This window comes from Pristiophorus japonicus, chromosome 22 (genome assembly GCF_044704955.1).
Source record: "Pristiophorus japonicus isolate sPriJap1 chromosome 22, sPriJap1.hap1, whole genome shotgun sequence".
Lineage (NCBI taxonomy): Eukaryota > Metazoa > Chordata > Chondrichthyes > Pristiophoridae > Pristiophorus > Pristiophorus japonicus.
Window position 1 is genome coordinate 2,972,270 of NC_091998.1, and position 20,919 is coordinate 2,993,188.

The window sequence follows — 20,919 nt, forward strand, 5'->3', positions numbered from 1 at the left end:
TCGGGGTCTAAGTTGTGCCTGTGTTAAACTAATACACCGTTCACTGTACTATGCCGTTCAATAGATATATAGTGGGCATTGCAATTACACTTCAGGAATGATTTCCCTCCTGGAAACAGAAAGAGGGAGTGAAACAGTGTGATTACAGCATTTCATATGTGGAGAGGAGAGATAACTTCTTGTGTGATTTAGTCTCACACAGATTGTTTTACAAACTTTTGGAGTCCCTTAAAGGCCAAAATAAAAGACAAAACTGAAAGTTATACAACACTGTGCTTGCACCTATTAACTCTCACGTCAGATTCTAATATAACCCATGCTAATGTGAAGAGATGCTGGCAAGAGGCCAAGTGCTCTGCCACAGAGAAATTAAGAGGGGAGAAAGGTCACAGGAACAGTCACCTTGGATTGCTCTTGCATCCCACCTAATGGCTCAGAAAACATGAAGAAAAACAACATGTACACAAGTGGCAGCAGCAATGTACAGACCAAAATCACAGAAGTTGCTTCAGAATGTGTACAGTAAGAAAAAGCTGAATTGTGCTGACGATATATTGCTGCCATTCACAGATTTCCAATGTTGTTTCCGTTCACTTGAAGAACTAACTTACCATGTCAAGTTGATGGCTTCCTCGTGAACATCTTTTATTCAACATATGCTCGAAGCAAATTCCCCTCCCACCATTCACAATGTGATGACATTGATTCTATAAACTCCAACACCGAGAACTCATCTCAGATTTTTAAAAGAATTTAGAAGAGACTGGACATCCGTCATTGGCAGAAGTGGACAAACATAATAACCACAATTTACTTTTTGGTTTCTGTCCATATAACAAAGTCGTCAAACCTGGATTATACAATTTGCAATCAATATCAGAAACAACGGCACGATGATACCTCAAGAGCTCGGCTCAATTTTGACCTCCAACAGTCTAGCTCTATAATTGGATTTTTCTGTGAGTCTCTCTTCGCATTTCAGTTGTAACAAAGACAAGTTGAATTGAACTGAGAAAATTTCTATCCCAGAGAAAACTTGCTTTTGTCCCTTCAAGTCACTTTTATCCTGTGTGCAAGAAAACATACCTTTGTAATTCATTGTTCTCATGGTGATACTGCTCCTGCCCACTCCAGTGTGGATATCTCTTCCTCCAGAACCCTTGGTTCCTGCTTCCTCTCTCCGATCTTTCCAGGTGAGCCATACTTTCACATGCCTCTAAAGAAAAAAGGCCATTAAAAAAAACCATGAGAAATAACATCTCCTGCCGTGTTATTGTTGCATCAGTTTTCCATTATAATTCACAGAGCGCCAACAAGCTTAATGAAAAAGCTTCTCGATAAATCTGATGTGGCACAAAGAAGGATACATTGAAAAGAGCCCTTTCCATACCATTTGTGTTTTCTGCGGGTTGGATGAGACAGATTGTCTTATATTTGAAGTGAACAAAGCCGAAAGGAACTCAACTACCCCTCATTTAAAATTGCATCATCTTGAAATGACACTGAATTGCATGGGTAATACAGGCTGGTCAAGATCTCTGCAGCGGTCTGTGCATGAGAGCCAAGTGAGCCAGCAGAGATTCAGTTGACTTTCAGTTGCATGGATTTGCACCAGCTCAAATTCAACCAAGTTGGATTATGTTAAAAGGTAAAGTTGTTCAATCTCATTGCGTTTGCAAGAACTAGGGCTGAAAAGAAACCTCCAAAATGTAAAAAGAGTGCAGCCATGCATACACAGAACTTAGCACATACTTAGTGACATTCTTTCTCAATTTAGAAAAATTGGGACATCCCCTCTCTCCTTCACCCCCTTAAAAACAGCTCTTGTATTAATCTGGTGCTGGTGTAAATAAGTGATGCAAATTCCAGAATAGACATGAAGTCTTACTTGCTTTGTTGCATCAAAGTGGGATCAAAAAAAATATTAGCTTTTGGTTTGTCTTCATCTCTATCATGGTCCAATAATATTGCTGAGTGCACAGATTATCAGGTGCCATTCCTATGTCAATAGCGCAAAACTTCCTTTCTCCTCCCCAAGGTCACATTCACTGTTAATTGGAAAGTTTTATGGAAAAATATTAAGTTCAGTTTTTTTGGGGTTATGTACAAATGATTTCTAAACATATACATGAGTTTTACAGGTACAGGAGTCTAATGGTTCTGGTACTAAACTAGCAACCCAGAGATCCTGAGTTCAAATCCCACAGCAAATTCAGATATCAAATTCTACTGATCTGGTAACCTGTGGGCTAAAACTGTGAAAGCTGCTATATTGTCATAAGAACTCCACTGGTTTACTGCTGTCTGTCTTTCAGGGACAGTCACCCTGATCTAGTCTGGCCTAAATGCAAATCTAGTTTCACACAAAGCGGATGACTCTTAATGCCCTCAGGCATCTAAGGATGAGCACTAACTATTGCCTTGCCAGTGTCACTTATGCCCCAAGAAGAAAAAACAATCCCAAGACAAAATAATCATGCAATTGTAAACTGCAGCTTTGACCATGGACGAATGCTCCAAAGAACTCAATGGTAAAATCACTCGAGGGAAAGGAGATGTGCGATTCCTCTGACTGACTGATGTGAATACTAACAACAGAACTTAAACCAAAAGAGATTCACTCCACCCCATAAAGGACCGGGGAAATATTATTTATCATGTGATAGTCAACAATCATTGCAGTGTAGAACATTAATTAGTTTGATATTGTTCGACACTGAACCAAGGCTGTCTCAGCAAAAGACTTTGTCAAAGCCTTTTCAATCAGTTATCATAAAAATTGCTTACAATACCGCTCGTGAAAAAATGATAGTCAGAGATTATTCTGAAGGGTATGGAACAATATTGCTAATTCCCCCATCTCCTCCTCCCCAAATATGCAGTAGACATACTGTGCATTTCAAAAGATTTTGTGCTCAGTATGTGCTCGAAAATAGTTATAATGACAATGTTACCTGGCACCTTGCCGGAGCTGGAGGCAGTAGCTGGGGTGACTACAGACAAAAACTTCCATTCATACAACTCCTTTAATGTAGAAACCTGCCCCAAACCACTTCACAGAAGCATAATCAGAAAAAATAGCATCTTTAGTAATGGGTCAGGCAAAGATTAAGACAGCTGAAAGGGACATTCAACATTTGAGATAGCGAGTCCAGTTAGTCTGAGCTTACGTGCTCCCCATCACACATTTGATATTTCCAGTACATGAGAAGGCAATCATGAAAAAGAGTGACTGCATCATTTCCCTCCCCCACACTAACTTGATAAAAATATGTACATTTTGCTACACTCTATAAGCAATGCAATTATAATTGTGTGAAATCATCCTTCTTTATCTTGTTTGTCGATCTCTAATTATATCAGACTCTGTCTATTCCCCAGTAGGCTGAGTGGAGACTGTGGTACCACGGTCAGAGACAAATACCTGTACCTGCATAACATTTGTGAAAGCCATTAGTAATGCAGTAGCAGTGAAGCTAGTTAGGAAGACGAAACATCACACCCAGTGCCTGAACACTGCCGCTATTACAAACTGTCCAACATTCCCATCAACTACATGGGAAAATTAAAATCAGTTTTTACGCCAATTGAAGATATGAGAGATAATATCATTGCCCTAACTGTTAAGATTACCTCAGTCCTGACCAATGTCCCCCCCCCGCACCCCACTTTAACGTGCTATGCGGCCCACATTAGAAAAGCCGGTTCCAGACTGCGCGGGAACAGCAGACAGCTGCATGGGCGCTTAGAGGGAACGTTGCCTCTGATGTGCCAGTGGTCAATATGAAATATTAAAAGATAGATTCAGATGGAGAAAGCCCTTTCGTGTACTTGACCTTACCTTCCAGAACACCAACCCCATAACCTTCCTATTACTGTTCTGCGTTTGGTTGCTTTCTGCCGATAAAGCTCCCCTCTGAGATGTATCTTTTCAAGGGTGAAAGGCCCAAGCTTATCAAGTTGGTTCATCCGATTACACGAGGGATCAAAACCATTGAACTAAATTACTACATTGTAGTATACTGCCTCATCTATTGTAAATAGTGCTCCCTCAACATAGCTAATTTGAAGGAAGTGCCCAACATTACAACATAGAAACTTTCCCCTTGACAAAACCCTCTGAATATGGCCCTCGTTTCTGTTGAAACGCACAGCCTGATACAAAATGAATACGTTGCACAGTAATGCAACTTAACATAAAATTGCTGTAGCATTGATCCCATTTCCAACTTTTGCCTTGGTTGTGAGCTGTGAACGAATTGACGGTGTGATTCTCCATCGTAGGCAGGTGGCAGGCTGTGGACTGAGCAAGGAGCTGGTGCTAACTTGCTGCACTTCTGGGGACACATGGCAAATGGAGTTAGAACCATGTGGACTAAAAACCGGGTGATGGGTGCTGCTGACTGATATGGCAACTGCCTGGGACACAGGGAATTTGAATAATCTGATTACAATCTATACACAGCTGCTGATGGCTATAGAGTTCTGTGCTTCAAATGATACCAAGGTTCACAAATAAGCAGACCAATAACTGTATAGTGTACAATGGACAACAAATTAAGTGAAAGAAAGGATTTGCTATAAATGTTAAACTTAATTTCCATAAATGTTACTTCTAGTGAGTGACTAGATCAAAACTTTATATATAGATATCGAAAGATAGCGAGAGATAAAGATAGAGATAGAAACATAGATAATAGGTGCAGTAGGAGGCCATTCGGCCCTTCGAGCCTGCACCACCATTCAATATGATCATGGTTGATCATGCAACTTCAGATAGAGATAGGGATAGAGAGATAGATATAGAGATAGAGAGAGAGAGAGAGATAGAGATAGATTATAGATATATATAGATAGATATAGATAGAGATATATAGAAATAGAGATATACAGAGATAGAGGTATTTTATAGATCCAAGTTTGATATAGCGAAACTCCACAGGTCAAACAAATTGAAATTAGAAACACTTACAAGTACCCTAAAATGTAAACAAGGTGATAACTACCAATATTAACACTAATATATTCTATATAATATTAACATTAATATCATTTACATCAGAATGGTTAATTATTTCATTCAGAATTAGTCACCATCAACACTGGTTGATTCCGGAAATGAGGGGGTTGACATGAAGAATGGTTGAGTAGGTTGGGCCTATATTCATTGAAATTCAGAAGAATGAGAGGTGATCTTATTGCAACGTATAAGATTATGAGGGGGCTTGACAAGGTGGATGCAGAGAGGATGTTTTCACTGATGGGGGAGACTAGAACTAGAGGGCATGATCTTAGAATAAGGGACGGCCCATTTAAAACAAAGATGAGGAGCAATTTCTTCTCTCAGAGGGTTGTAAATCTGTGGAATTTGCTGCCTCAGAGAGCTGTGGAAGCTGGGACATGAATAAATTTAAGACAGAAATAGACAGTTTCTTAAACGATAAGGGGATAAGGGGATAAGGGGTTATGGGGAGCGAGCAGGAAAGTGGAGTCGAGTCCATGATCAGATCAGCCATGATCTTATTAAATGGCGGAGCAGGTCGAGGGGCCGTATGGCCTACACCTGCTCCTATTTCTTATGTTCTTATGTACCTACAATTCAAATATGCTCATCATCAACATTATAGGCAGTCCTTTGGAATCGAGGAAGACTTGCTTCCACTCTTAAAATGAGTCCTTAGGTGGCTAAACGAGAACCACAGTCCCTGTCACAGGTGGGACAGATAGTCGCTGAGGGAAAGGGTGGGTGGGACAAGTTTGCCGCACGCTCTTTCCACTGCCTGCGTTTGATTTCTGCATGCTCTCGTCGATGAGACTCGAGGTGCTCAGCAACCTCCCGGATGCACTTCCTCCACTTAGGGCGGTCTTTGGCCAGGTCTCCCAGGTGTCAGTGGGGATGTTGCACTTTATCAGGAAGGCTTTGAGGGTGTCCTTGTAACGTTTCTGCTGCCCACCTTTGGCTCGTTTGCCAAGAAGGGTTCCGAGTAGAGCGCTTGCTTTGGGAGTCTCGTGTCTGGCATGCGGACAATGTGGCCTGCCCAGCGAAGCTGATCAATGCTTCAATGCTGGGGATGTTGGCCTGGTCGAGGAGGCTAATGTTGGTGCGTCTGTCCTCCCAGGGGATTTGTAGGATCTTTCGGAGACATCGTTAGTGGTATTTCTCCAGCGACTTGAGGTGTCTACTGTTCATGGTCTATATCTCTTAGCCATACAGGAGGGCGGGTATTACTACAGCCCTGTAGACCATGAGATTAGTGGCAATTGTGAGGCCTGGTCTTCAAACACTCTTTTCCTCAGGTGGCCAAAGGCTGCACTGGCGCACTGGAGGCGCTGTTGAATCTCATCGTCAACGTCTGCTCTTGTTGATAAGTGTCTGTTGCCCAAAACACTTCTTCGAATAAGTGCAATGGGATCTTTTACACCCACTTGAACAGGTAGACACCACATCAGTTTAACCTCTATTTCAAAGACAGTCCCCTCCGATAATGTGGGCCTGAAGCGTCATTGTACATGTAGTCCGCAAGTTCTGGGACAGAGCTTGAGCCTACTGGCTTCTAACTTAAAGGTAGTGAGTGCTATCACTGAGCAAAGCTGACCATTATAGAATTTAAACTCTAAGGGCAAATCTATCTTGCCCATCAAACATATTCAGTTGTTCCCAGTCCCTTCATAAAAAGGTACATTGAAACTAAATGAAGTCCTCCATATAGGACTGGGGGGAAATGCTGAAACATACCACCCTGCAAATTGTGATAATAGACGCTACAAACCCACAGATCATGATGACTACCTGGAATATGCTTTGTCCGGCCCTGTTTCTTGTAAAGATGCCAACCTTCCAACCTGTAGCGCCCTGGTCTCCACTGTATCGACTTGTAAGACTCCATTTTCCATACAAGAGTTTCTAAAATGTGCTCTTTGCTCAACTCAATTTCTGCTTTCGCCTCTCCCCCTATTTTCATGATGATGAGGTCCCCTTATTCTCACCTGTCATCCATATTCTCCAGATCTGCTTACATCATTATTGCTGCATACTATACCATTCTCCGGGGTGACAAATATTCCTGTGTAAGACAGCTAGTTGTGTGTATACGCTCTAATGTCATACATTGTTTATGCTGCCCATGGTGCATTTCCTTGGGGAACCCAAACAGATTGGGTGGTCACTGAGCCGAACATTTCCATTCTGTCCATGAGTGTGATCTTCACCATGCATACTGTTGCTCGCCAGGTTATTTCCCGCTCCCCCCCTGTGGTGTCTGTAAGCACTCTAATAATGACTCCACGAGGTAAGGTATTGCACTTGAACTGTTGTGACCTTAGTCCATTTATTGCAGCTCCTGAATGAGGGTACAGTGAGGTGAGCTCCCTGGTTACCTGCGGTGTGCAGGTGACCTCTAGGTCTCCACCAGTTGCACCCTCTGGTGGTACAGGCATATTGTATATAGTGTAAAGATACATTCATTAGTCTTATGTAACTGTACATTGAGTGTACAGGGTACATACATACACAACATCATTCCTCCCTAAGTCTTGTGCCACTGGCCTTTGCACTGTGTGCTCTGGCCCTCGACTTGAGTGTCCAAAGCCCTTGCACTTTGTCTGTGCTTGGAAATGGCTCTCTCCCTGTGGACCCCTAATTGCCACAACATTGGGAAATGGTCAGCAGTGGACGGTTGGAGGTTGAAGTGGGGGTTTGAGTGGATTCTGGATGTGATCCATGTGTCCATGACTACATACCCCAATTTCCCCCGCCCCCCCCCCCCACCCATCCATAGACCATGTGTGTGGCTCGACAGTTGCATTTACATACATGCACAAAAAATAGGATTGGTTACATGACTGTTTGGGTTTAGCAGTAGTGGAACAAGTACATTTTACAGGTAAGGTATATACGTGGTATTGCATATAGTCTTAGAAACATAGAAAACAGGTGCAGGAGTCGGCCATTTGGCCCTTCGAGCCTGCACCACCATTCAATAAGATCATGGCTGATCATTCCTGCTTTCCTGCTTTCTCTCCATACCCCTTGATCCCTTTAGCCGTAAGGACCATATTTAACTCCCTCTTGAATATATCCAACAAACTGGCCTCAACAATTCCCTGCGGTAGGGAATTCCACAGGTTAACAACTCAGTGAAAAAGTTTCTCCTCATCTCGATCCTAAATGGCTTACCCCTTATCCTTAGACTGTGTCCCCTGGTTCTGGACTTCCCCAACATCGGGAACATTCTTCCTGCATCTAACCTGTCCAGTCCCGTCAGAATTTTATATGTTGCTATGATATCTCCTCTCATCCTTCTAAGCTCCAGTGAATACAGGCCCAGTCAATCCAGTCTCTCCTCATAGGTCAGTCCTGCCATTCCGGGAATCAGGTGAACCTTCTGGTGAACCTTCGCTGCACTCCCTCAATAGCAAGAATGTCCTTCCTCAGATTAGGAGACCAAAACTGAACACAATATTCCAGGTGAGGCCTCACCAAGGCCCTGTACAACTGCTGTAAGACCTCCTTGCTCCTATATTCAAATCTCTAGCTATGAAGGCCAACATGCCATTTGCCTTCTTCACCGCCTGCTGTACCTGCATGCCAACTTTCAATGACTAATGTACCATGATACTGAGGTCTCATTGCACATCCCCTTTTCCTAATCTGCCGACATTAGATAATATTCTGCCTTCGTGTTTTTGCCACCAAAGTGGAAAACCTCACATTTATCCACATTATACTGCATCTGCCATGCATTTCCCCATTCACCTAACCTGTCTAAGTCACCTTGCAGCCTCTTAGCATCCTCCTCACAGCTCACACCGCCACCCAGCTTAGTGACATCTGCAAACTTGGAGATATTACATTCAATTCCTTCATCTAAATCATTGATGTATATTGTAAATAGCTGGGTACCCAGCACTGAGCCCTGCGGCACCCCACTAGTCACTGTCTACCATTCTGAAAAGGACCAGTTTATCCCGACTCTCTGCTTCCTGTCTGCCAACCAGTTCTCTATCCACGTTAACACCATTACCCCCAATACCATGTGCTTTAATTTTGCACACCAATCTCTTGTGTGTGACCTTGTCAAAAACCTTTTGAAAGTCCAAATACACATCCACTGGTTCTCCCTTGTCCACTCTACTAGTTACATCCTCAAAAAATTCTAGAAGATTTGTCAAGCATGATTGCTCTTTCATAAAGCCATGCTGACTTGGACCGATCCTGTCACTGCTTTCCAAATGCGCCGCTATTTCAGCTTTAATAATTGATTCCAACATTTTCCCCACTACTGATGTCAAGCTAACCGGTCTATAATTCCCTGTTTTCTCTCTCCCTCCTTTCTTAACATTAAATTACATTAGCTACCCTCCAGTCCATAGGAACTGATCCAGAGTCGATAGATTGCTGGAAAATGATCACCAATGCACCCATTATTTCTAGGGCCACTTCCTTAAGTACTCTGGGATGCAGACTATCAGGCTCTGGGGATTTATCGGCCTTCAATCCCATCAATTTCCCTAACACAATTTCCTGACTAATAAGGATTTCCTTCAGTTCCTCCTTCTCACTAGACCCTCGGACCCCTAGTATTTCCAGAAGGTTATTTGTGTCTTCCTTCGTGAAGACAGAACCAAAGTATTTGTTCAATTGGTCTGCCATTTCTTTGTTCCCCATTATAAATTCACCTGATTCTGACTGCAAGGGACCTACGTTTGTCTTCACTAATCTTTTTCTCTTCACATATCTATAGAAGCTTTTGCAGTCAGTTTTTATATTCCCAGCAAGCTTCCTCTCATACTCTATTTTCCCTCTCCTCTGCTGAATTCTACATTTCTCCCAGTCCTCAGGTTTGCTGCTTTTTCTGGCCAATTTATATGCCTCTTCCTTGGATTTAACACTATCCTTAATTTCCCTTGTTAGCCATGGTTGAGCCACTTTCCCCGTTTTATTTTTACTCCAGACAGGGATATACAATTGTTGCAGTTCATCCATGTGATCTTTAAATGTTTGCCATTGCCTATCCACCATCAACCCTTTAAGTATCCTTTGCCAGTCTATTTTAGCCAGTTCACGTCTCATACCATCGAAGTTACCTTTCCTTAAGTTCAGGACCCTTGTCTCTGAACTAACTGGGTCACTCTCCATCTTAATAAAAAATTCTACCATATTATGCTCACTCTTCCCCAAGGGGCCTCGCACAACAAGATTACTAATTAGTCCTTTCTCATTGCACATCACCCAGTCTAGGATGGCCAGACCTCTAGTTGGTTCCTCGACATATTGGTCTCGAAAACCATCCCCCTAATACACTCCAGGAACTCCTCCTCCACTGTATTGCTACCAGTTTGGTTCGCCCAATCTATATGTAAATTAAAGTCACCCGTGATAACTGCTGTACCTTTAATGCGTGCATCCCTAACTTCTTGTTTGATGTTGTCCCCAACCTCACTACTACTGTTTGGTGGTCTGTACACAACTCCCAATAGCGTTTTCTGCCCTTTGGTATTCTGCAGCTCAACCCATACAGATTCCACATCATCCAAGCTAATGTCCCTCCTTACTATTGCATCAATTTCCTCTTTAACCAGCAACACTACACCACCTCCTTTTCCTTTCTGTCTATCCTTCCTGAATGTTGAATACCCCTGGATGTTGGGTTCCCAGCCTTGGTCACCCTGGAGACATGTCTCCGTGATGCCAATTATATCATATTCGTTAATTGTTGCCTGCGCAGTTAATTTGTCCACCTTATTATGAATACTCCTCGCATTGAGGCACAGAGCCTTCAGACTTGTCTTTTTAACACACTTTGCCCCTTCAGAATTTTGCTGTTATGTGGCCTTTTTTGATTTTGCCTTGGGTTTCTCTGCTCTCCACTTTTACTTTTCTTTTTTCTATCTTTTGCTTTTGTCCCCATTCTACTCCCTCTGTCTCCCTGCATAGGTTCCCATCCCCCTGCCATATTAGTTTAACCCCTCCCCAACAGCGTTAGCAAACACTCCCCCCCTAGGACATTGGATCCGATCTTGCCCCTGGGGTGTAGGTACAGGTGGGTGAGGACACTAGTTCCAGAGTAACTAGACTGTATCCAGGTTGTCTGATGGTGGCGCTGCGCCTCCTGGCAGCTGGGTGAGCTTGAATCGCTCCCTTGTCTGGGTCTCAGGGCCTTTGCCGTTGCCTAGTGGTGGACAGAGCCACAGGAATGTGTGGCCTCCCTGTCCTCCTTTGAGGGTTGCAGGGTCTCCCTGCTACCCTTCAGCGATAGTGGGAGCCTGGTCATACCAGGTCCCATCGGGAGGGCTGGAGGGTGCTGGCCCTGGTGGCCAGAGGGGTACGGTCGATCTGGGACAGGGTGCCAGTAGTGGTGCCTGTGCCATCCGCTGATCGCTGACCCTGCAGTGGGTAAGCTCCCACTGTGTGTGGCCACACTCCCTGAGACATCACCTTGGTCCCAGAGGCGCAGGCTACATGATTGGGTAGCCCGCTGGACCTGTGTGCTTCAAACGGGAGATTGCCCTTGGTTTTGTTGGCGTGCATCTTGAACCCAGCATCACACATTATTCCATCGTTTACATTCATGATACATTGGCTCCGATCGCACTCAGGTACTAGTTCACATTTGTCAATTACATCTTTTCCCTCAATTACATATTTTCCCTGTATATTACTATACAATGTTACATTTAGATACTTGTGTTCATCAATTACATTTTTTCCACGTATCCTACCGGCATCGATGTTCAATGGTACATTTAAACACTTACATTTGTTAATTATATCTTCACACTAGTATCACCGGCATCGCTGTACAAAAAGTGGAACTGTCCCTTTAATTGTTCTGGGTTGCCTGTCTCCTTTAAGAGGACCTTACAATCTTTACCCCAATGCGGTTCGCTGCTCGACATCACGTGCTGCTCCCTCAACGATGCCCCTCGTGGTCTGGTCGCGGCCATCTTGACTTCAGGCACTTCGCCTCGTAGTGCGGGCGCCATCTTTTCACTCTCTTCGAGGTAGGCTGCGGTGATCCTTCTCTCCCCAGGTTTTGCCACTGAAGCCGGGGATTTACCTTCTGCGTCGATCTTCTCCCTTTGGAGGCCTGCCATGGCCCGGAAAGTGAGTTCTGGTCGTTCGGGTTGGATCATCTCGCTGTTGGGTAGTGCGGTCTGTGTCGTTGCCGCGCAGTCGAGTTGGACAATAGGATCTTCAGGTGCTGCGATGGATCCAAATTTGGGGCCGCCTAGGACGTCAATCGCCGGGACCTGGAGGCTTTCCCAGCTCCAACAAATTTGGATTTGCTTCATCCAACTTCTTCTTAGCAGCGTTGGACCATCACCAGCAACAATCCACAAAGGTAGCTGTGCATTGCACCGTAGGACAACTTGACATCTACCCTGCCAACGACTGGGATGGTGTTGTTTGTGTAACTGAACAGCTTCGCCTGGATTGGTAGCATTTTAGGTTGTTCGATAGGGCTGTCCCAGAGTTTCTCGAAGGCCGCCTGGTTCATCAGCGATTGGCTCGCCCGTGTCGACCTCCAGCTAGACTGGAACACTGTTGATTTCAACTACCATCTTCAATGGGGAACTCTCGGTGGAGCAGGTAAACACTCTGTACACCTCTTCCTGGGACTGAGCTGCTTCCTGGACTCTCTCTTTGTCTTCATCAGCGCTGGAGCCCGGGTTATCGGCCAACTCTTCAGCGACTCTGTGAGTAAAATTTATTTTACACAAATGGCATTTAGTGTTACAGCCCTTGCAAGTATAGTCTCTGTATTTACATTGGTGGGCTCTGTGATTTCCTCCACAGCGCCAGCATGGGGCTGGCCGGTTGGCCCCCTGCGGCGGACAGGGTTGCGGGTCTCGGGGTCTCAGACTTGCCTGTGAAAGGCGCCATTCGGTTCACTGTACTTGCCGTGCTGGAGTCCTGGGGTTGAGTCATCATCCTTCTGGAATCGCAGGCCGAGGCCATGAATGCTTGGGCTCACAGTAATTGCTTTCTGCAGGGTGATGGTGGTGTCTGCAGAGAGCAGCCTGTGGAGGAGGCCCTCGTGGCCGATTCCAATAACAAATATGTCCCTCAGTGCGTCGGTGAGGTGGTCGCCAAAATCAAACGGTGCAGCCAATCATCTCAGGTCTGCGGCATATTTTGCGATTTCTTGATCTTCGGGCCGCCAGTGTGTGTAGAACCGGTGCCTGGCTGTGAGGATGCTCTCTTTTGGCTTAAGCTGTTCCTGTATCAGCGTTACAAGCTCCGCGAATGTTTTCATTGTCATCTTCTCTGGGGCTAGCAAGTCCCTGACAAGGCCATGAATGGTGGGCCCACAGCTGCTGAGCAGGATAGCTCAGCGTTTATCAGCCAGCGAGGCCGGTGTGTTTCCAGCCAGGTCGTTCGCGATGAAGTAATGTTCTAGCCTTTCCACAAAGGCATCCCAATCTCCCCCCATCAGCAAATTGTTGAAAGTTGCCAAGGTTAGCCATTTTTCGCGTGGAATTCGTATTCTCGTCACCAATTGTGGTGTCTGTAAGCACTCTCGTAATGACTCCACGAGGTAAGGTATTGCACTTGAACTGTTGTGACCTTAGTCCATTTATTGCACTCCTGAATGAGGTTACAGTAAGGTGGGCTCCCTTTTATACCTGCGGTATGGAGGTGACCTCTAGGTCTCCACCAGTTGCACCCTCTGGTGGTACAGGCATAGTGTATACAGTGTGAAGATACATTCATTGGTCTTATGTAACTGTACATTGAGTGCACGGGTATATACATACACAACATACCCCGTCTTCAGCCACTTAAACTGTTCCAAACAGGTTCAACACAAACTTCAGCAAACTTTCTCCTGGGTACTCTGCAGCCTTCTATACTTCCATTGACTTTATCAACTTCAGACCTGGGCTAACTCCCACTCTTCCCATTTTCCTGTCACTTTCTCCCATCCACTTTGCACCATCTTTCCCATACCTTTTACATTTCCTTACTTAGCTACCTGCAAAGCCTTTACTTAACATAAGAATTGGGAACAGGAGTAGGCCAACTAGCCCCTCGAGCCTGCTCCGCCATTCAACAAGATCATGGCTGACCTGGCCGTGGACTCAGCTCCACTTACCCGCCCGCTCCCCGTAACCCTTAATTCCCTTATTGGTTAAAAATCTATCTATCCGTGACTTCAATACATTCAATGAGCTAGCCTCAACTGCTTCCTTGGGCAGAGAATTCCACAGATTCACAATCCTCTGGGAGAAGAAATTCCTTCTCAACTCGGTTTTAAATTGGCTCCCCCGTATTTTGAGGCTGTGCCCCCTAGTTCGAGTCTCCCCGACCAGTGGAAACAACCTCTCTGCCTCTTTCTTGTCTATCCCTTTCATTATTTTAAATGTTTCTATAAGATCACCCCTCAACTTTTTGAACTCCAACAAGTAAAGACCCAGTCTACTCAATCTATCATCATAAGGTAACTCCCTCATCTTCAGAATCAGCCTAGTGAATCGTCTCTGTACTCCCTCCAAAGCTAGTATATCCTTCCTTAAGTAAGGTGACCAAAATTGCATGCAGTACTCCAGGTGCGGCCTCACCAATACCCTGTACAGTTGCAGCAGGACCTCCCTGCATTTGTACTCCATCCCTCTCGCAATGAAGGCCAACATTCCATTTGCCTTCCTGATTACCTGCTGCACCTGCAAACTAACTTTTTGGGATTCATGCACAAGGTCCCTCTGCACCGCAGCATGTTGCAATTTCTCCCCATTCAAATAATATTCCCTTTTACTGTTTTTTTTTCCAAGGTGGATGACCTCACACTTTCCGACATTGTATTCCATCTGCCAAACCTTAGCCCATTCGCTTAACCTATCTAAATCTCTTTGCAGCCTCTCTGTGTCCTCTACACAACCCGCTTTCCCACTAATCTTTGTGTCATCTGCAAATTTTGTTACACTACACTCTGTCCCCTCTTCCAGGTCATCTATGTATATTGTAAACAGTTGTGGTCCCAGCACCGATCCCTGTGGCACACCACTAACCACCGATTTCCAACCCGAAAAGGACCCATTTATCCCAACTCTCTGCTTTGTGTTAGCCAGCCAATTCTCTATCCATGCTAATACATTTTCTCTGACTCCGCGTACCTTTATCTTCTGCAGTAACCTTTTGTGTGGCACCTTATCGAATGCCTTTTGGAAATCTAAATACACCACATCCATCGGTACACCTCTATCCACCATGTTCATTATATCCTCAAAGAATTCCAGTAAATTAGTTAAACATGATTTCCCTTCATGAATCCATGTTGCGTCTGCACTATTCCTATCTAGATGTCCCGCTATTTCTTCCTTATTGATAGTTTCAAGCATTTTCCCCACTACAGATGTTAAACTAACCGGCCTATAGTTACCTGCCTTTTGTCTGCCCCCTTTTTTAAACAGAGGCATTACATTAGCTGCTTTCCAATCCGCTGGTACCTCCCCAGAGTCCAGAGAATTTTGGTAGATTATAACGAATGCATCTGCTATAACTTCTGCCATCTCTTTTAATACCCTGGATGCATTTCATCAGAACCAGGGGACTTGTCTACCTTGAGTCCCATTAGCCTGTCCAGCACTGCCCCCTAGTGATAGTGATTGTCTCAAGGTCCTCCCTTCCCACATTCCTGTGACCAGCAATTTTTGGCATGGTTTTTGTGTCTTCCACTGTGAAGACCAAAGCAAAATAATTATTTAAGGTCTCAGCCATTTCCACATTTCCCATTATTAAATCCCCCTTCTCATCTTCTAAGGGACCAACATTTACTTTAGTCACTCTTTTCCATTTTATATATCTGTAAAAGATTTTACTATCTATTTTTATGTTTTGCGCAAGTTTACTTTCGTAATCTATCTTTCCTTTCTTTATTGCTTTCTTAGTCATTCTTTGCTGTTGTTTAAAATTTTCCCAATCTTCTAGTTTCCCACGAACCATGGCCACCTTATACGCATTGGTTTTTAATTTGATACTCTCCTTTATTTCCTTGGTTATCCACGGCTGGTTATCCCTTCTCTTACCGCCCTTCTTTTTCACTGGAATATATTTTTGTTGAGCACTTTGAAAGAGCTCCTTAAAAGTCCTCCACTGTTCCTCAATTGTGCCACTGTTTAGTCTGTGTTTCCAGTCTACTTTAGCCAACTCTGCCCTCATCCCACCGTAGTCCCCTTTGTTTAAGCATAGTACGCTCGTTTGAGACACTACTTCCTCACCCTCAATCTGTATTACAAATTCAACCATACTGTGATCACTCATTCCGAGAGGATCTTTTACTAGGAGATCATTTATTATTCCTGTCTCATTACACTGGACCAGATCTAAATTAGCTTGCTCCCTTGTAGGTTCTGTAACATACTGTTCTAAGAAATAATCCCATATGCATTCTATGAATTCCTCCTCCAGGCTACCCCGTGCGATTTGACCAATCGATATGTAGGTTAAAATCCCCCATGATTACTGCCGTTCCTTTTTCACATGCCTCCATTATTCCCTTGATTATTGCCCGCTCCACCGTGAAGTTATTATTTGGGGGCCTATAAACTACGCCCACCAGTGACTTTTTCCCCTTACTATCTCTAATCTCCACCCACAATGATTCAACATTTTGTTCATTAGAGCCAATATCGTCTCTCACAACTGCCCTGATATCATCCTTTATTAACAGAGCTACCCCACCTCCTTTCCCTTCTTGTCTATCTTTCCGAATCGTCAGATACCCCTGTATGTTTAATTCCCAGTCTTGGCCACCCTGCAACCACGTTACTGTAATGGCCACCAAATCATACCCATTTGTAATGATTTGTGCCGTCAACTCATTTACTTTATTTCGAATGCTGCATGCATTTAGGTAGTGTTTTAATACTAATTTTTAAACCATGATTTTTAGTTTTGACCCCTCCTGCAGCCCCTATATATTCAGTGGCCCTTTTTGTTTTTTGCCTTGAGTTTCTCTGCCCTCCACTTTTACTCATCTCCTTTCTGTCTTTTGCTTTTGTCTCCTTTTTGTTTCCCTCTGTCTCCCTCTATTGGTTCCCATCCCCCTGCCATATTAGTTTAACTCCTCCCCAACAGCACTAGCACTTTAGTACTGTTAATGGCCCAGATTTTGGGGTCGGTGGCGCAGCTGCCGACCTGTGAAAACCTGATGGGGGCCCTCCTTCGTGAACTTCCTCTCTAACGCTGTGTATCTGAGGGCAGCCTGTATGGAAGCGTACCTGGGATCACATGGGCCTGGTGCTCGAATCAGTACACCGAAGGGAAAGTGTTTCCTCCAATTCTGATAACTTACTTCATATTGCATCTCACCCAATTTTATGAATAATAATAATAACTATGAGAATAGATAGTTCCAAAATGAACCACTCTCTCTTTTGCATACAGACCCATCTAAAAAAATTATTTGGGACTTAATTCTTAAATCTAATTTAGGAATTAGAATTCTGATAATTCATTGAAGCTCTGTGAAATTTCATAGAAAATAACATGGACAGGTGATACCAACATAAATACAACAAAGCCCAAACAAAGATCTGAAAAATCTGTACATTAACCACTGGAGGTGTTTCGGACAGTTTTGCAATTAATTCCCTGCGCCTGTTTGCACAAACCCTGACATTTTCGGATGCAATTGGTGGGCAATTAGCCCAACGCTGTGGCAGCAATTGGGATATCCAAGGCAGTGTGAATCATCTGTCAAGGCATACCTAGACAGATCTCAAGTTCTGAATTTAGCGCATGCAAAAGTGTATGTGGAAATCCTGAACTTTCGGTGAATTTCAAAGGCGGTATGACATCGTACTCTCAGAGCACGCCATCATACCCACTGTAAAATCTGTCCCATTGTCTTTACATGGCCTCATTGAGCTGATCCACCAGCCTTCGTCTTTCTAGTATTTTAAAAATCCTATTTACACACTAGTAGACATATTAATTGCCTCTCCGTGATCAGCGTCAGCATTGCTGACTTGGCCTTTACATGTTCTCCTCCTATTCTTTTCGGCCCCCCCCCACACTTTGTTTTGTTCAGCCCTATAAAAGTGAAGGGTACACAGCCAAAACATTAACCTGTCTTTTCTTCACAGTTCAGCCTGTCCCACGTTGACAAAGAATGTTGTCAGTTGTGAATGATATAAAACAGAACCAATACTTGCCCTCTCCCTCAACATCCTTACTGCACAGCATGACAAGCCCCTGCTGTGTATCCCTCCACCCCCCCCCCCCCCCGCCAGGGGCCTTTCTCCTGCACTGTTTTGCTCCCACCTCAAACCACTCACAGCTTATGCATTTTCAGACTTCAAGGGAAAGGAATTGATATGGAAACCTTCTGACCCTCACTAGGTAACAGTAGCACCAAGACCTGCACAAAAAGTGAACTAATCACACAATTTAGCACAAGTAACACATAATTGAAACAGTGAATTTACTTAGCGGTGCGTACGATAAATGCGACTTTTCCTTAGTAGAATTTCGATTACTGCAGTTGTCCTTTTTAAGTATAATTAACACCAACTCTGCCACAGCCCTGCTCTTTGTGACAGAATTTTTCGGTTTATACAACGGCCTATTTCTGGCAAGCCTAGAAGCTCTGAGGAAAACTCTAATTTCTGACATATAGCAAGCAAAACAAGTGCATCTCTTATTAAATGCTACAGAAAGTGATTTGAAAACATTCACTTCATTGCCACAGGTAAAGCTCTCTTACACCTGCTTTCTAGCCAGCCCTGTGCCCCGGTCAGCTGAGTAAAATGCACAATAACCCTTTATTAGGGCAGACTTACTCGGCCCTGCTGCTGTTTTTCAGCTGTCTGGAAGCTGGATACAGTTCCTGACTGCAAACACATGATTCATACCAGAAGGAATTCACCTACACAAATGGCTGCTGAGTCGGAGGCTATAAATATGGGCAGCATTCCTAATCTTGTGCTGGACAGGGGAGCTTGATACAGTCATGAAATCTTACACTTTGGGAGTGAGTTTCACTTATGCTGTGTATAAACAACAAAACATAACTTCTATGAAGTAAATCATGTTGTTACTGCAACATGAAATAAAAAAGAAAACAGGATATGCAAAATGCAACAGTTTGAGATAAATTGTAAAATGGCTTATTCTGTGATCGACATTCCAGAACAGGAATGCTTCTATCAGTACCATATGAATTTGCCGTTAGCGTAATCCAGGTTATGCCCGACAAGCAGGGGGAATTTTTGTTTGAATTTAATAGACATTGGGACTTTGATCATCAAAGCCTAAAATTTAGGACTGATGATTATTTGTCACATGTACCAAATAATTATTACCCATCATATTTATGCCTATTTTCTAGAGATAGTAAGCTGCAGAGATAGTGGGTGCACTAGTATTAATCTTCCAGAATTTCCTAGATTCTAGGACTGGAACGTAGCAAACATAATTCCACTATTTAAGAAAGGTGGAAGAAGAAAACGGAGAACTATAGGCCAGTCAGCCTGCCATCAGTAGTGGACAAAATGCTAGAATCTATTATTAGGGACGTGGTAACCGGGCACTTAGAAAACCATAATATGATTAGGCAGAGTCAACATGGTTTTATGAAAGTGTTTGACAAATCTGTTAGCGAGGTTTTTGACGATGTAACTAGTAGGATGGATAAGGGGGAACCAGTGGATGTAGTGTACAGGGTATTTGGATTTTCAAAAAGCATTCAATAAAGTGCCATACAAAAGGTTATGACACAAATTAGGACTCATGGGATTGGGGGTTATATATTGGCATGGATTGAGGATTGGTTAATGGATAGAAAACAGAGTGTAGGAATAAATGGGACATTTTTAGGCTGGCAGGCTGTCACTAGCGGGGTACTGCAAGGATCAGTGCTGGAGCCTCAGCTATTTACAATTTATATGAATGACTTAGATGAAGGGACTGAGTGTAACGTATCCAAGTTTGTAGTTGATATAAAGTTAGGGGGGGAAAATAAGCTATGGGGAGGACGCAAAGAGACTGCAGAAAAATATAGACAGGTTGACAGAGGGCAAGAACATGGCAAATGGAATACAACGTGGGGAAGTGTGAAGTTATCCACTTTGGTGGGAAAAACAAAAAAGCAGAATTGTTTTTTGGCAAGAGACTGGGAAATGTTTGCATTCAGAGGGACCTGGGTGTCCTTGTACATGAATCACAGAAAATTAACATGCAGGTACAGCCAACAATTAGGAAAACAAATGGTATGTTAGCTTTTGTTACAAAGGAATTAGTAAAGAGGTCTTACTACAATTACACAGGGCATTGAAGAGGCCACACCTGGAGTACTGTGTACAGTTCTGGTCTCCTTACCAAAGAAAATATATACTTGCCTTGGAGAGAGTGCAATGAAGGTTCACTAGACTGGTTCCTGGGATGAGGAGATTGCCCTATGAGGAGAGATTGAGTAGACCAGGCCTATATTCCCAAGAGTTCAGAAGAATGATAGGTGATCTAATTGAAACATGTAACATTCTTAAGGGGCTTGGCAGGGTTAACGCGGGGAAGATGTTTCTCCTGGCTGGAGAATCCAGAATGTTAAGCCGCAGTCTCAAAATTTTCTACTGAGATGGGAGAATTGTCTTCACTTAAAGGGTTGTGAATCTTTGGAATTCTCTACCCCAGAGAGCTGTGGATGCTCAGTCGTTGAGTATATTCAAAAGGTCGATAATTTGGGGGAATGAAAGGAATTAAGGGATATGGGGATAGTGCAGGAAGGAGGAGATGAGGTCGAAGATCAGCCATGATCTTATTGGATGGCGGAGCAGGCTTGAGGGGCCTTATGGCCCACTCTTGCTCTTAATTCTTATGTTATGTTCTTAAATGTTTTCCAACTGTACAATTCCATGGTGAAAGCCATTGACCAGGGTTTATCAAGATAAGGTTGTAGATTTATAGTTACTTCCTAA

The 20,919-nt window shown here is 43.7% G+C and overlaps 1 protein-coding gene across 3 annotated transcripts in view; it reads right to left on the reverse strand.

Annotated features, from left to right (window-relative positions):
• ccser2a (coiled-coil serine-rich protein 2a) overlaps nt 1–20,919 on the reverse strand; it is a 723,588-nt gene that overhangs the window by 420,903 nt on the left and 281,766 nt on the right. For all 3 annotated transcript variants that reach the window (XM_070865515.1, XM_070865514.1, XM_070865516.1), the window contains exon 6: nt 1,087–1,216. In XM_070865515.1, the coding sequence (XP_070721616.1) occupies nt 1,087–1,216 (130 nt within the window). The remainder of the gene's footprint in view (nt 1–1,086; nt 1,217–20,919) is intronic.